General features: G+C 41.8%; 1 protein-coding gene across 2 annotated transcripts in view; it reads left to right on the top strand.

Annotated features, from left to right (window-relative positions):
* The window catches only part of LOC118001969 (fibronectin type III domain-containing protein 1-like), a 98,610-nt gene that overhangs the window by 66,396 nt on the left and 15,837 nt on the right, over positions 1-16,377 (top strand). For both annotated transcript variants that reach the window (XM_034992182.1, XM_034992181.1), the window contains 3 exons: positions 10,949-11,017; positions 12,792-12,935; positions 14,983-15,213. In XM_034992182.1, coding sequence (XP_034848073.1) covers positions 10,949-11,017; positions 12,792-12,935; positions 14,983-15,213 — 444 coding nt within the window. The remainder of the gene's footprint in view (positions 1-10,948; positions 11,018-12,791; positions 12,936-14,982; positions 15,214-16,377) is intronic.

Consider the following 16,377-nt stretch of genomic DNA (forward strand, 5'->3'; position numbering starts at 1 on the left):
AGAAAGGATGTTTTTGTTATTCTGGCTTCATTCAAAATTTTATAAATTAAAATTGGCAAATAATGATTAATCATCTAGTGCATGTGAATCAGGTTCTCTGGGAGATACAGAAGAGCCGTAGGTGGCCTGCTTCTGCCCCTGAAGGGCTATCTACTGAACATACAGTAGATAAAAACAACTCACTCTCTTGTCAGAAAACCAAATTTTCCATCTTTATTTTTTTTTAAGATTTTATTTATTTGTTTGAGAGAGAGAGAGCGCGCAAAAGCAGGGGGTGGGAGGGGCAGAGGGAGAGGGAGAAGCAGACTCCCTGAGGAGCGGGGAGCCCGATGTGGAGCTCGATCCCAGGACCTCCAGATTATGACCTGAGTCAAGGGCAGACACTTCACTGACTGAGCCACCCAGGTGCCCCCCCAATTTTTCCTCTTTAAAATAACACAAGGCAGGGTAAAGATTGTTTTGCAATAACCCAGAGAGCTCTTCAGGCCTGAAGCCTCGGTGTCTCCTTGGACTTCTCTCATCTCATTGCCAGGACTCATTGCCCGCTCACTCTTCCTCCACCACGCTTCCTTTTTTTTCTTAAGTTTTCATTTTAATCACCAGCTGCTCAACATGACAAGTTCACTCCTTAATCCCCATCACCTATTTTACCCACCCCACCCCCACCCACCTTCCCTCTGGTAACCATCTATTTGTTCTCTAGAGTTAAGAGCCTGTTTCTTGCTTTCTCTCTCTCTCTGTCTTTTCCACTTTTCTTGTTTGCTTTGTTCTTAAATTCCACATATGAGTGAAATCATATGGTATTTGTCTTTCTCTGACTGACTTATTTTGATTAGCATTATACTCTCTAGCTCCATCCATGCCGTTGCAAATGGCAAGATTTCATTCTTTTTATGGCTGAGTAATATTCCGTTATATATCTGTCCACTTCTCTTTATCCATTTATGTATCGATGAACACTTGGGCTGCTTCCATATCTTAGCTGTTGTAAATGATGCTACTATAAACATAGGGGTGCATGTATCCCTTTGAATTAGTGTTCTTGTATTCCTTGGGTAGATACCCAGTAGTGCAATTGCAGGATTGTAGGGTAGTTCTATTTTTAACTTTCTGAGGACCCTCCATACTGTTTTCCACAGTGGCTGCACCATTTTGCATTCCTACCGACAGTGCACGAGGGCTCCTTTTTCTCCACATCCTGGCCTCATCGTGTGTTTCTTGTGTTTTTTATTTTAGCCATTCTGACAGGTGTAAGGTGGTATCTCATTGTAGTTTTGATTTGCATTTCCTTGATGATAAGTGATGATGAGGATCTTTTCATGGGTCTGTTGGCCATCTGGATGTTTTCTTTGGAGAAATATCTGTTCATGTCTTCTGCCCATTTTAATTAGATTATTTTGTTTTTTGGTGTTGAGTTATATAAGTCCTTTATATATTTTAGATACTAACCCTTTATCACATATGTCATTTGCAAATAATCTTCTCCCGTTCAGTAGGTTGCCTTTTAGTATTGTTGATTGTTTCCTTTGCTGTGCAGAAGTTTTTATTTTGATGTGGTCATAATAGTTTATTTTTCTTTTGTTTCCCTTGCCTCAGGGGACCTTTCTAAAAAAAGTTGCTAGGGCCGATGTCAGAGAAATTACTGCCATGTCCTTTTCTAGGATATTTATGCTTTCAGGTCTCACGTTTAGGTCCTTAATGCATTTAGCGCATACTTTTTGTGTATGGTATAAGAAAATGGTCCAGTTTCATTCTTTTGCATGTTGCTGTCCAGTTTTCCCAACACCATTTGTTGAAGAGATTTTCTTTTTCCCATTGGATATTCTTCCCTGCTTTGTCAAAGATTAATTGACCATAAAATTGTGGGCTTATTTCTGGATTTTGTATTCTATTGTATTGATCTATGTGTCTGTTTTTGTGCCAGTACCATACTGTTTTGATTACTACAACTCTGAAGTCCAGAATTGTGATGCTTCCAGCTTTGTTTTTCTTTTTCAAGATCACTTTGGCTATTCATGGTATTTGTGGTTCCATACAAATTTTAGGATATTTTGCTCTAGTTCTGTGAAAAATGCTGTTGGTATTTTGATAGGGATTGCATTAAATGTGTATATTGCATTAAATGTGTAGATTGCTTTGGGTACTATAGACATTTTAACAATATTTGTTCTTCTAATCCATGAGCATGGAAGGTCTTTCCATTTCTTTGTGTCATCTTCAATTTCTTTCATCAACGTTTTATAGTTTCCAGAGTACAGGTCTTTCAGCTCTTTGGTTAGGTTTATTCCTGGGTACATTATATTTTTGTTGCAATTATAAATTAATTCCTTAATTTCTCTTTCTGTTGCTTCATCGTGGTGTATAGAAATGCAACAATTTCTGTATATTGATTTTGCATCCTGTGACTTTACTGAATTTGTGTATCAGTTCTACCAGTTTTTTGGTGGAGTCTTTTGGTTTTTCTATATAGAGTATTATGTCATCTGCAAATAGTGAAAGTTTTAAGTTTTTCCTTACCAATTTGGATGCCTTTTGTTTCTTTTTCTTGTTTGATTGCTGTGGCTAGGACTTCTGGTACTATATCAAATAGAAGTTGTGAGAGTGGATATCCTTGTCTGGTTCCTGACCTTAGGGGGAAAACTCTTAAGTTTCCCCCATTGAGGATGATAATAGCTCTGCATTTTTCATATTTGGCCTTTATTATGTTGAGGTATGTTCCCTCTAAACCTACTTTGTTGAGGGTTTTTATCATGAATGAATGTTGTACTTTGTCAAGTGGTTTTTCTACATCTATTGAAATGATCATATGATTTTTATCCTTTCTCTTGTTGATGTGATGTAGCACATTGATGGATTTGCAAATATTGAACCGCCCTTGCAATCCCAGGCATAGATCCCTCTTGATCATGGTGACTGATTTTTTGAATGTGTTGTTGGATTCGGTTTGCTAATATTTTGTTGAGGAATTTTGCATCTAAGCTCATCAGAGCTATTGGCCTGTAGTTCTCTTGTTTTGTGTGGTGTCTTTATCTGGTTTGGGTATCAGGTTAATGCTGGCCTCATAGAATGAGTTTGGAAGTTTTCCCTCCTCTTCTATTTTTTGGAATAGTTTGAGAGAAAAAATGTTAACCCTTCTGTAAACGTTTGGTAGAATCACCTGTGAAGCCATCTGGTCCTGGACTTTTATGTGTTGGGAGTTTTTTGATTACTGATTTAATGTCCTTGCTGGTAATTGGTCCATTCAAATTTTCTATTTCTTTCTGATTCAGTTTTGGGAAGTTATATGTTTCCAGGAATTTGTCCATTTCTTCTAGGTTGTCCACTTTGTTGGCACATTATTTTTCATAATATTCTCTTATAATCCTTTGTATTTCTGTGGCATTGGTTGTTATTTCTCCTCCTTCATTTCCGACTATTTGAGTCCTCTCTCTCCTTTTTTTTGTGAGTCTGGATAAAAGTTTATCAATTTTGTTGATCTTTTGAAAGAACCAGTTCCTGGTTTCATTGATCTGTTTTTTAGTTTCTGTTTCATTTATTTCTGTCTAGTCTTTATTATTTCCTTTCTTCTACTATTTTTATGTCTTGTTTGTTCTTCTTTCTCTAGCTCCTTTAGGCATAAGGCTAGGTTATTCATTGGAGATTTTTCTTGCTTCTTGAGGTGGGCCTGTATTGCTATAAACTTCCTTCTTCAAATAGCTTTTGCTGCATCCAAAGGTTTTGAACTGTTGTGTTTTCTTTTTGTATGTGTGTTTTCGTTTTCATTTGTTTCCATGTACTTTCTAAATTTCTTCTTTTATTTCCTGGTTGACCCATTCATTGTTTAGTAGCATGTTATTTAACCTCCATGTATTTGTGGTCTTTCTAGATTTTGTGTGTGTGTGTGCATGGTTGACTTCTAGTTTCATAATGTTGTGGGGAAAAAAATGCATGGTATGATTTCAATCTTTCTGAATTTGTTGAGGCTTGTTTTGTGGCCTAATATATGATCTATTCTGAGAATATTCCATGTGCACTTGAAAATAATGTGTATTCTGCTCTTTTAGGATGGGATGTTCTGAATACATCTGTTAAATCTATCTGGTGCAGTGTGTCATTCCAAGTCATTGTTTCCTTGTTGATTTTCTGTTTAGAGGATCTGTCCATTGATGTAAGTGGGGTGTTGAAGTCCTTTAATATTACCGAGTAGCTCCTTTATGTTTGTTATTAACAGTTTTATGTATTTAGGTGCTCCCATGTTGGGTGCATAAATATTTACAGTTGTTGTATCTTCTTGTTTTATTGTCCCTTTTATTATTTTGTAGTGCCCTTCTTTGTCTCTTGTCATAGTCTTTGTTTTAAAGTCTTTCTTGTCCAATTTAAGTTTTGTTACTCTGGCTTTCTTTTGACATCCATTTGCCTGATAAATGTTTCTTCATCCCCTCACTTTCAATCTGCAGATGTCTTTAGGGCTAAAATGAGTCTCTTGTAGGCAGCATATAGATAGGTCTTGTTTTTATCCATTCTGTCACCCTATGTCTTTTGATTGGTATGTTTGGTCCCTTTCCATTCAAAGTAATTATTGATAGATATGTATTTGTTGCCATTTTATTACTTGTTTTGTGGTTGTTTCTGAAGATTTTCTCTGATTCTTTTTTGTCTTTCTCTTTTTCATGGTTTGCTGGTTTTCTTTAGTGATATTTTTGGATTTCTTTCTCTTTATTCTTTGCATATTTATTAGTGGTTTTTGGTTTGTGGTTACTATTAGGTTTGTGTATAACATCTTCTGCATATAGTAGTCTATATTAAGTTGATGGTCATTTAAGTTTGAACCCATTCTTTACTCCTCTCCCCGCCATGTTTTAGATACATGGCATCATATTTGACATCCTTTTATTTTGTGAGTTCCTTGGCTTATTTTTTTATAGAAATATTCATTTTTACTGCTTTTGTGTTTTCTACCTTCATACTGTCATTTTTGTCTTTCCAGTCAAAAATGTCCCTTTAGTACTTCTTGTAGGGCTAGTTTAGTGGTTATGAACTCCTTTAGTTTTTGTTTGTCTGGGAAACTCTTTATCTCTCCTTCTATTCTGAATGATAGTACTCGCTGGATAGGATATTCTTGGCTGCAGGCTTTTCCCACTCAGCACTTTGAATAATCATGCCACTCTTTTCTGGCTTGGAAAGTTTCTGCTGAAAAATCTGCTGATAGCCTTATCAGGTTTCCTTTGTATGTAACTGTCTTCTCTTGCTGCTTTTAATATTTTTTCTTTATCGCTAGATTTTGCCAATTTAATTCTAATACATCTTGGTGTGGATCTGCTTTTGTTGGTTTTTGGCAGGGGGGGGGTTTCTGTGCCTCCTGGATCTGGATTTCTGTTTCCTTCCCCAGATTTGGGAAGTTTTCAGCTATTATTTATTTCTTCAAATAAATTCTCTGACCCCTTTTCTCTCTTTTCTTCTGGGACTCCTGTAATACAAATGTTATTACATTTGATGGAGTCGCCGAGTTCCCTAAGTTTATTCTCGTTTTGTATAATTTTTTTTCCTCCTCTTTTGTTCAGCTTGATTACTTTCCATTACTCTGTCTTCTAGGTTTTTAATTCATCCCATTGCTTCTTTCAACGTGCTGCTCCTTCCATCAAGTGTGTTTCTCATTTCTTTTATCAAGCCCTTTATCTCTGCTCTGTTATTTATCTCCACGTTAATGGTCTCACTGATGTCTTCCACTCTTTAATCAAGTCCGATGAGTATCCTTATGATCACTGCTTTAAGTACTCCATCAGGCATGTTACTTATATCTGTTTTGCTTAGATCTCTGGCTGTGGCCTTGTTCTTTTCTTTCATTAGGGACAAATTCATCTATCTTCTCATTTTGTCTAAGTCTCTGTGCCTGTTTCTCTGTGTTAGGAAAGTCAACTATGTCTCCTGCTCTTGAGAGTAATGGCTTTGTGAAGAAGAGGTCCTGTATTACCCTGCAGTACAGAGTCCCCTATTCACCAGGGCCTGATGATTCTGGGAGTATCTTCAATGTGGGTTGCATGTGCTCTGCTGTTGTGTCCTGGCCACGTTATCCTTCAGGCCAGCCATCTGCAGAGGTTCTCTTTGCCTTTTGTGAGCAGTGTTTGGTCTCTGGCCTGAATGTGTGAGTTTTGACTAGGTGTGCTCTGGTCTGCTTGTGAAATGAGACCTGTCACCACCACTGCCAGAACTGAGGCCCTTCAAAACTCCCAGGTCAGAAGATGTGGTGCTGGCATGCCAGAGTCCAGCTCCAGCCGGGGTGGGTCTCTCGTAGGAAAGGACGGCGTTGGCGAATGAGGAGACACAGACACAGGATCAGGTTGCAAGCATCTCCTCCTGACAGCCTCGGAGAAACTTTATTTATATGTTAGGATATTTTTGTTTTTCCAAATCTTAGATCATTTTCTGGATTACAGCCATAGCCTTCTTTCATTTATCCTTTGTAATGATTAACATGACCTTTATTGATTTCTGCTTATTGGCTTTCGCTAAAACTAAAAAACAGTACGCAAAGAGAAAGGTGCTAGGCAGAGCGTGACCGTCTTGTTATTTTGTTCTACAGAAACTAATTCTTCGTGGAATTAGTTTCATTATGATTGCTTAGATAGGTGTGACTAAGATGAGTAGTTACTTTATCATGAAACCCCAGAAATATTCCCACAATTATAAAGATTGCCATAAACAAAATGAAAGAGAATAGCAGGAGCCAGCTGTGGAGTCTCCTGTTTTCAGGATCGTCCCCCACACTTGGACTTTGTCAAACAGCATGAGTAGCTTGGCTCGCGCCACTGGCAGGTGTTTGGGCTGCTCTTCTAGTGGAGGGGGCCTGCCATGCTGGGACTGAAGCAATTGTAACTCGGAGGGGTGGTTCTTCCAGAATGGGGGATGGGGCTTGGTATAAGCAAGTTAGGTAGCCAGTGTCAGGACTGTGCTGCTTCCTGCAGGTGGCCCTGTGCTTATGCTGAGGGGTGGAGAAGGGAAATGATGCCTGCCAGTTCTTTTGTTCCTGGAACAGTCTCTGTGAATGCTGTCTCTCTGGGACACACTGAGATGAGTGAATAACCTCCTCATTGTGTGCTCCAGGTGCTCTTCAGATCACTGTTTCCATACTGTATGTCATGGCTGTTTGCCCAACCTTCTCTCCAAGGGCAGCCTCAGTGTCCTCCAGGCTCTCCCAGAGCCAAGCCCACTGACCTTTAAACTCTAGGCTTTAAGGCCTCCTGGTTGTCAAAAGTCACAAAATGTGGCCCCTCTCACTTTCTAAACCAATTGCTATGGGGATTCGTTTTTCCCATGTACTCCCCTGTGTGCTAGTCTGTCTCTTGGCCTTCTCTGTGGACCGTGGCTCCCTCCCCACCACAGTAGCCATGATGTGTTTCTCTTTCAAGATGCATCTCTGCACTGCTTACCTTCTTCATTGTGGCCTCTTCTCCCCCTTTAGTTGTAGAGTTTGTTCTGCCTGTCTTCAGGTTGATTTCTGGAGTATTCAGAATATTTGATAGTTATCTAGTTGTATTCATGGGACAAGGGAAACCTAGGGTCCTCCTACTCCACCACCATCTGTCCATCCACTTCATCACACTTCTTAGATTTGCTTCATTCTCTCCATCTATAGGCTGGCCCTGTTGGCCCAATACTCTTTGTTATTCTTTATTGGGCTTCCTTCTACCAGCTTCTACTTGCCCGGGGATATCACACATAGTCCCAGCTTCATTCATCATTGGAATGAAACTTTCCAGGGCCAGTGTTGGAGAGAAGCAAAGGAACAAACATCTTGGGTGGGAATTAGCTTCTACAGATGGCTTATAATTTGAAAAGCAGTCACAATTACTCTGGAAAATCCTGTGCATTATCTATAAAATACAATGGAGTTTGTAATTTGTTGGCAAACATCTCTTAGTGGCCTTGATATTTATTTTGTAAATGCTGTAATGATACTGAGAGCAGAGAGATGCTTTCAGTAAGAAGCTCTGCCAGCTGAGGGACAGTCCCAAGGCTCCCCCTCACACATGAACTGCAGAACCACCTGTATCCTGTCTCTATGCCTCTTACTCTGCTCTTAAGTCTGTGTTCTTCTCATGCCCCTGCTCTTTTGTTGTATTTAGTGCAGTCCATAATGTACACTCACAAGTGCTGGGGCTCCATGTGTACATAGTCAGTATTTAGCAAGCAACATTTTGACCATAGCACTTTGCAGGCTAGTAGCCTGAAATGTTTGTTATGGTAGTGCTTATGATCTAGCATCTGCATTCGTGATCAGCAAATGAATACCTGCCCTTCAAGACCCCTACTCCACAACCCCACCTAGTCACCCATATGTTATTACATTCCACTGGTGAAGTAAAAAAATTTTGTTTCTAGCCCTCCAATTTTAAAATCATCTTTTCAAATCTAAAAGTCTTGGCTCCCCTGGTTAAATCACGCACTCCTTTCCTTTAAAACACTGCTTTAAAATAATATTCTAGGAATAACCTTGTGTCATTCAATCATTCCAGTAATTCAAGCAGTATTTACATACTTCCTCATTTGTTATGCATGTCATATGTGTATGTATATTCCTGGAAGCATAGATGCATATTATATGCTTGTTTTCAGTGTTTCATAGCTTTTCTCTTTTTCTTGCCCATCCCCCGCCCACCCCCCACACACTTTTGCTTGATCTGACTCTCCCATTAAATAATAAACTCCTTGCAGTAGAGACAGTGTCTTCTGCTTCATCTCACATTCTTCATGGTACCTTATTATTCATCTTTGTGTATCCGAGCAATATCTTAAGCTATAGGCATTCTCCATTTTTCTGAGAAGTAAAAGCCAATGGTCTTTGTTTTTCAGGTTCCATTTCTACAGCGGATCAGATGATATCATGCATGTTTGGAAATGTTGAGCCAGCTGAACATCTTCAATAATTTGTAACATGATCCTGGGCCATGGTTCAGATAAACATCAGTCATTATGGAAAACCATTCCACTCATCCACGGCTCAAGACAGAAAATACAAGGAGAATAATTGAAAATTCACTTGGGCTGGACCAACTGTACAATTTACGAATATCCTTGGTTTTCAAATGGCTGTCTTTCACTTTTTCTCTAAACTTCTGCTCGGGATTTTTTAAATAGTTTTGTTAAATATCTCTGGAGCTAAGGCCCTAATTCTTTGGTGACATCTTGCTGTCATTTTTTTTTTTTTTTATGTCCATTTGGACAAACTACTCAAGAGAATGAACCATACCACCGTGTTGGTGGCTGCCAGCTATGGTTTTTATGTGACGAGGTGGAAGCTTTTGACAATGATGCTGAGTTGACGTATAATGCATCTAGTTTTCTGTAGTTCCAAATGCTTCCAAATGGCAATCAGGTGGGACAAATTCTAATGGCCAATTTTTTTGAAAGATTTTATTTATTTATTTACAGAGGGAGACACAGCGAGAGAGGGAACACAAGCAGGGGGAGTGGGAGAGGGAGAAGCAGGCTTCCTGCTGAGCAGGGAGCCTGATGCAGGGCTCGATCCTGGGACCCTGAGATCATGACCTGAGCCGAAAGCAGACACGTAATGATTGAGCCACCCAGGTGCCCCTAATGGCCAATTTTTAAAAAAGAATACACTTTCTTACGTCTGGAAGTTACTTTTACTTGGAGCTATTTTAGGAAAATTATGCCTGACTTTATCTGAGCTTAAGAAAAAAAAAAAAAAAAAAAGAGCACTGAATCACTCAGTAGGATGTTTACTTTTGCCAGAAAACTTAACTGACATTCAAGAAGCGATCCCAGTTTGCAGGTAATAGGCATGATTTCTGTGGCCTGCTGCATGCACTGCAGTGCTCCAGCACTTCAAGAATTACACTCAACAGCGAGAATCCACCAAGAAATGCTATCTTTTTCCTTTTTCTTCTTTACTCTGGGATGCAAAAGTTATACAAATTATTCATTTTTGATCTGACTAAAAATAATAAGGAAAAGAAGCAAATGTGAACCAAGAATGAGGAAAAACAGGACCATGTTCCTAAAAGTTAAATTGACAAGGGAAGGAAAATAGTACCCAAGGAAGCAATGGCAAGATAGCCCCAAACTGGATGGTGTGAACCTGAAAACTGTCTGATTTGAACCAACCCAGAAGTAATTCCTCTTGGATCTAAGAATATTGACATTGGAATGACCTAAGGAAAATTATGTCTTAATAGTTGTTCTTGAAATGACAGTCCTGAGCCCTGAAGGGTGTTGGTAATTTACAACCTCTGTCCTGCTGACATCCATTGGCCCCATCAGAACACACCGAGGGCCACCACCTCAATGGCGAAGCTGGTGCCGGGGCATCTCACAGGCCCTGGGCTGCAGGCTTCCCACCAGAGAGGGTGGAAGGTTAGGAGGGAAGCAGTGAAGCACAGGGAAGTCATGTTGGTGTGGTTTGCCAATGTAGAATGTGGGAGAGGCAGGAAATCACCCTGCTTCCAGAACATGTGATCGTGGCAAGATCGAGGGGGTAGGGGGATGAAGGCCTGATGAATAAGGGAGCTTGCAGTTGGGGGGATTTTTGTCCCCACCCTGAGCAGCAGTCTCCCACCTTCCTGCTTTCTGAGAATGTGTGTTCTCAGGCCTGTGACCTGCTGGACCTGGGCCCTTCCTGCAGCCTTCTGAGAGCTGCCTGGGCTGGTGGGTGAGTGGGCACTGTGTGCAGAGGGGAGGTCAGAAGGCACTTTGTGCCAGAGAGTGGGTGTGCTGGGGGAGGTGGCTTTCTTCTGACCCCCAGGGGACGTTCTGAGTGCCCTTCCCTGAATGTAAAGGAGAGGAAGTCTGGGTTTCGTGTCTGGATTCTAATGCTCTTCCTTCTGAGAAGGCTGGGCGGCCCTGGCCTGGTGACTGACCTCTGTGGAAGAATGGTGGGGACTGAATACCATGCCTAGGGCACGGGTCCCAGCTGCTGGGAGGAAACCTTTCTCTCCTCTTTCTTCACTAGATGAATTCTCAGGACTGGAGACTGATACCGCAATACCCACGGAAGAGGCGTACGTTATCTATGACGAAGGTACCAGCTGATTTTACACGGTTTGGATTTGGACAGTTTCTCTCACTTTAATTACTAGGTGGATGATCTCAATTTTCCGAGTTTCCCTCAGAGCTCTGGGCTGCATGGCAGTGCTGAAGGAAGGTGGTTGTACGCCAGCTTCCAAGTTAGTGCCCAGTACATATTTGATCCGAGGGAAAAGAGGGGGCTTCCTATGTGAATACAGCCTCCAGACAAGCCTCTGTGCCCCCCATTCTCTCCCCGCCCCCCAGAACTCTGGAGCTGCTTGTCTGGGCTTCCACTTCCACTGCCATTTGTGAACAGGCTTGGTTCAACCCACAACTCCACTTCCTCTGTTGGCTCCTCTCATTGTTCTCTTTTCTCTCCTTTTCTAATTATGTAAGAAAATGCAGTGCTATGGGGGCTCCTGGATGGCTCAGTCAGTTGAGCATCCAACTCTTCATTTGGGCTCAGGTCATGATCTCTGGGTTTTGAGATTGAGCCCCGCCTCAGGCTCCGCACTGGGCGTGGAGCCTGCTTGAGATTCTCTCTCTCTCCCTCTGCCCCTCCCCCTGCACCCCACCACCACCCTTACCTGCTGGTGCGCATGCCCATGTTCTCTCACTTTCTCTCTAAAAAAAAAAAAAAAGAAAGAAATGCAGTGCTATGTAAGTGTTTTTATCATAGAATCTTTTCAAGCAGGAATAAGCTTATAAGATTAAGAATGCAATATGCTGGGGTGCCTGGGTGGCTCAGTCATTAAGCGTCTGCCTTCGGCTCAGGTCATGGTCCCAGGGTCCTGGGGTCGAGCCCTACATCGGGCTTCCTGCTCCGTGGGAAGCCTGCTTCTCCCTCTCCCACTCTCCCTGCTTGTGTTCCCTCTCTCACTGTTTCCCTCTGTCAAATAAATTTTAAATATCTTAAAAAAAAAAAAAAGAATGCAATATGCCTTAGGTAGAATCTGGAGCCACGCTGTGATGGTTCTGTGGGTTTTATAAATTGCCTCTGCAGTTTTCCTGGGGGCATCTTGTCCCCACCGCAGGGCTGGTCTCTGATACTCAGGATATTCTCCCTTTTGTGCTTCCTTTCTGCTGTTACCTGCAGCTCCAGTGTCCTCAAAACACCGATGTGAGAATAATGTCACCTTTGATGCAGTGACAGTGAAGTTCGATACATTGGTTTCATCCCACAGTTTAAGAAAAACCTGACTTAAAAGAAAAACAACAGATGTCAGAAGAAAAAGAAAAGTTTCTTAGCACCTTTGAAAATATAAGCTCCTTTCTTATTTTCTTATTATCTTTGAGCGGTTGAAAGGGAGCAGAGTCTTCTTTTTTAAATGTTAAGGGTTAGTTTTTTTTAATAGGATTCATCCCACCCCCTCCCCAGAAAAGAAGCCCATACACAGAAGGTAAATTTTTTTAAAAAATCAAGTTTATTTTCTGATGTGAATCTTTTATGGCTCTAAAGGAGAAAATTAGGCAGAGCCTGTCAGTAACAGGAACATGCAAAACTGGATGAATTCTAAGGTTCTGTCCAGCTCTGATTGTAAGATCTCATTTTTCTGCTCATATGTGTTTCCTTTTCCTCTTCCTTTCTTTTTTCTGCAGCTGCTTTCCTGAAGGGACTGAGGTAGGAGGAATACTGTTTCATTGGGACCAAATTACATTCAAGCACAGCATTTATTTTGGCTGTGTGTGTGTGTGTGTGTGTGCGCTTTAATCTTGGGTTGAATGTTGGCCGTACATGGTGCCCCCTTTCTGGAAGGGCCCAGTGCAAAGCCTTCATATCATTTCAGATTATGAATCTGAGACCTCGAGGCCACCGGCTACCACCAGGCCCTCCACTACAGCTGCGGTGTCTGAGGTCATCCCGCCAGAAGGCGCCATTAGCTCCTTTCCTGAAGAAGAGTTGGATCTGGCTGGAAAGAAACGATTTGTTGGTAAATAGAACTTCCTTAATTGGAGAAATGTGGGTTTTTAACTTTTTTCTTTGAGGAAGAGCGTAACTAATTTCTTGGCCTGGCTGAGGCAGCGCATTGGAGCAGAAGTTTTCCCGGAGCGAAGTTTCCATGTGGAGTGACTCTGAGTCAGTCCTGCTTGAAGACACATTAGCTTGCTTTCTGCAGGAGTCAGCGGAGGGGGTTGTGCGGGAGACCGTTTGGTATCCAACCAAACAGAGCTTTGAGAGGCCGCCTCGTATAGACCAAGGGTAAGGAACACTTGTAAACGTCTTCAGGACCAGAGAACATGACTGTTTTTGTTTTAGCAACTTTTCCAAGATGGGGCTTCCTTCCACTGAGACTCACCCATACATTGTTAAGTTCTTCCTCAAAGATGAGCAGTTTACCGAATTGAGCTGCTGGTGCTTCTTATGGTCCCACAGAACCAGAGCTGGGTTCTTCCATTGTTTCCTGTAATTTTCATTAGCCTCGGGGACTGGGGATCCTAGAATTTTACTTGACTCTTCTTTCTCAGTTATTAAACAATTTCAAGAGGAAATTCTATTTCGCTAAACTGTGCTTCACTCCCTTTGGGAGTCTTCTTTTCCCATGCCCTTAATGAACTTCACTAACGAGACCGTTAGATTAGTATTATGGAGTGGAAAAAAATATTACCAAGTGGAGACAGGCGAAAGCTTAAACTAATATAACACTTTTCTGTTTCCAAAACAAATGTTCTGCCATAAGCAGAGAACAGCGCTTGCCAGCCGAGATGTCGTATTGAGTGTCTAAATCTCATGTGCTTGAAGAACAAGAATATTAATTTGAGGTAGCATTCCTGAGGCAATCGCTAATGCTGGCCCCTGGCATTAAGCAGGCTGGCTGAATTTGCTGAATGTTCTGGTTGTCCTCTCTGTGGCTCCCTGACAGGAATGAAAATGCTTTCATCACTATCGTTTGCTGTTCCACAGAACTCTTCTCAAGATTGAAAGGCTTACTATTGTCCGGCTATTTTCCTATGTCTGTAACTCTACAAAGCATAGTAGATTACTCTCCAGAACTTCCTGATTAGATCCATCGACAGGCTCTCAAGGCCTCGTTTTATACAAATTATTGGAAAATAGAGAGTCTAAAAATTGCTTTTAGTCCCACCAAGAATGAGAACCTGTACCAAAAGATGCAATGGAATATTTAGAAAGTAATAGAAATTGTTACTTGAAAGCACTTGAGAATCTTGCATGTATGAGGCCCCAGCTCCAATTCCTTGACATTTCTGTTTTCTTACAGAGCGTATATAATAAAGAGGTGTGGGCTGGAGGTAGAGTCTCCTGTTTGACCTGAGCTTCATGGGCCCTCTCAGCATCAGTAGGCTCAGCTGGAACATGGGATATCAGTCCATGTCCTGCTTTATTCCCAGGGCTTGTATCCACTGAGATAATGTGTATAGAAAACCTTGAACCTGTCTGTAAATGTGAGTAGCTGTATTGTACTTAGCAGTAATGTTGTAAAGGCTGTTCAGGCCTGGCCTTGTGTAAATATCCCTGATGGTTATGGGTATCTCTGAAGCTCTAGGGAAGGTCACCCAGGACTGAAGGCTAGAAGTTGTATATCCTGATCGGGGTTTTTTTTTTTTTTTTCTGGTTCCAAGACAGTCTAAGGAGTGAACGGTGCCGAGAGAGCTCTAGTTAAGTGTCAGTTAGGCCCGATTCATACCTTTTCAAATGTCTGGGCATACAAATGGCAGAATGCCACAGACTTATACTACATTGAATTATAGTTTGGGGGTCTTTCAAAATTACTTTGAAGACATAGTCATTGATGTTGATGGGGCAACAGGATCTTTTGAAACTACTAGATTGGAAGATGTGTGGATCCATTAACGAGAGCTAAGGATGTGTTTCTGGGTTTAGCATCGGGCTGATGGCACTGGAGCCTCTGTCTAGCAGGGAAAGACTGAATGGTAGGTCTGCTCCATGGAGTAGACATTATGTTTTTGCCTCTAGAGAAAGCTTTAACAATACAATTGGCTGTCTGTCTTCTTTTCCAGCTCCTTATGTGACATACCTGAGTAAAGACCCATCAGCCCCATGTTCTCTGACTGATGCTCTGGATCACTTTCAAGTGGATAGCCTGGATGAAATCATTCCAAATGACATGAGGAAGAGTGACCTGCCTCCTCAGCATCCCCCCCGCAACATCACTGTGGTCGCTATGGAAGGCTGCCACTCATTTGTCATTGTAGACTGGGACAAAGCCACCCCAGGAGATGTGGTAACAGGTGTGTCCAAGGCAGATGCTCAGAGTTCTCTTTGATCTGTAGGTGGAAAATATCAGTCCCAGGATGTCTCCAAAGCATCTCAGACTCAGCATATCCAAAATCAAACTCATGACTCTTCTGATTCCCAAACCTGCTCATCTGCATTTCCTATCTCAGAGAATGACCGCACTCCCCAACTCATTTCTGTAAGCATGGGATTGTCTTCAAATCTTCTTTAATTTCCCCCACCATATTTAATTCATCACTGAATCCTATCAATTTTACCTTCCAGGTTTCTCATGAACCCATCCATTTCTCTCCATTAACTACCAAGTTAACTTGGGCTGTTGCCACCTGTCATTTGGATATTACAGTAGCCGGCTGGCTGGGCCACCCGATCCACACCCCCCCATGCCTGACCCATTTCACACTGCACCAGAAGGAGGCATTGAAGGCAGTCTGATTGTGCCACCCTGTAATGTTTTTCCCTTTCTTTTAGAATGAAAAGCAAAAACCTGCATGACCTAAGGGCACTGAATATTTTCTCTGCTCCGTGCTTCTTTAGCTTCATCTCATGCTTTAACGTCTCTCTAAGACTCAGTTTTCTCATGTGTCAAAATGGGGATAGTGATGCTTACATACTAGGAGCAGGAGAATTAATCAAAATAAAACTTGGTTGAATGTGTTTGGAATGTTTGGCTCATGGGAAATACCTGACGGATGTTCTCTTCCTTTGTGTATAACATAGGAGACTGTAGAGGATACGCTGAGCCATGACTTCACTTGGCCTTCTGAGGCCTTCTTGAAGGCTGGGCAGGTGTCAGGGCCCACTGGGGTCCATTCCTAGCAGAAAAGGCAGAAGGAGTTGCCTGACTACTGTCCCTAGACATCGAGGTCAAGGGCAGGCACAGATCTTCAACGACTAGCAATCAAAGGAGAGCCTTCACCAACTGGGTGAAGAGACCACTGCGAGTCTGGGGTCTTTCAGTCCCACACACGTGTGCGAGTGCATGCACATGCACACACACACACACGCACAGCACTCACCATCAACAGTTTTGTTGTTTCATGTAAGGACAGTTGTATATATCTCTGCCAGGAAATTCTTAAATACTTGTGTGGAGGTCACTGCTTTTTCTTCTGCCGCCTTTTACTCTGTGCTGTCAAGGTTGGTCAAGGTGATTA

The sequence above is a fragment of the Mirounga leonina genome, unplaced genomic scaffold (assembly GCF_011800145.1).
Source record: "Mirounga leonina isolate KUSES-001 unplaced genomic scaffold, KU_Mleo_1.0 Mir_55, whole genome shotgun sequence".
Taxonomy (NCBI): Eukaryota; Metazoa; Chordata; class Mammalia; order Carnivora; family Phocidae; genus Mirounga; species Mirounga leonina.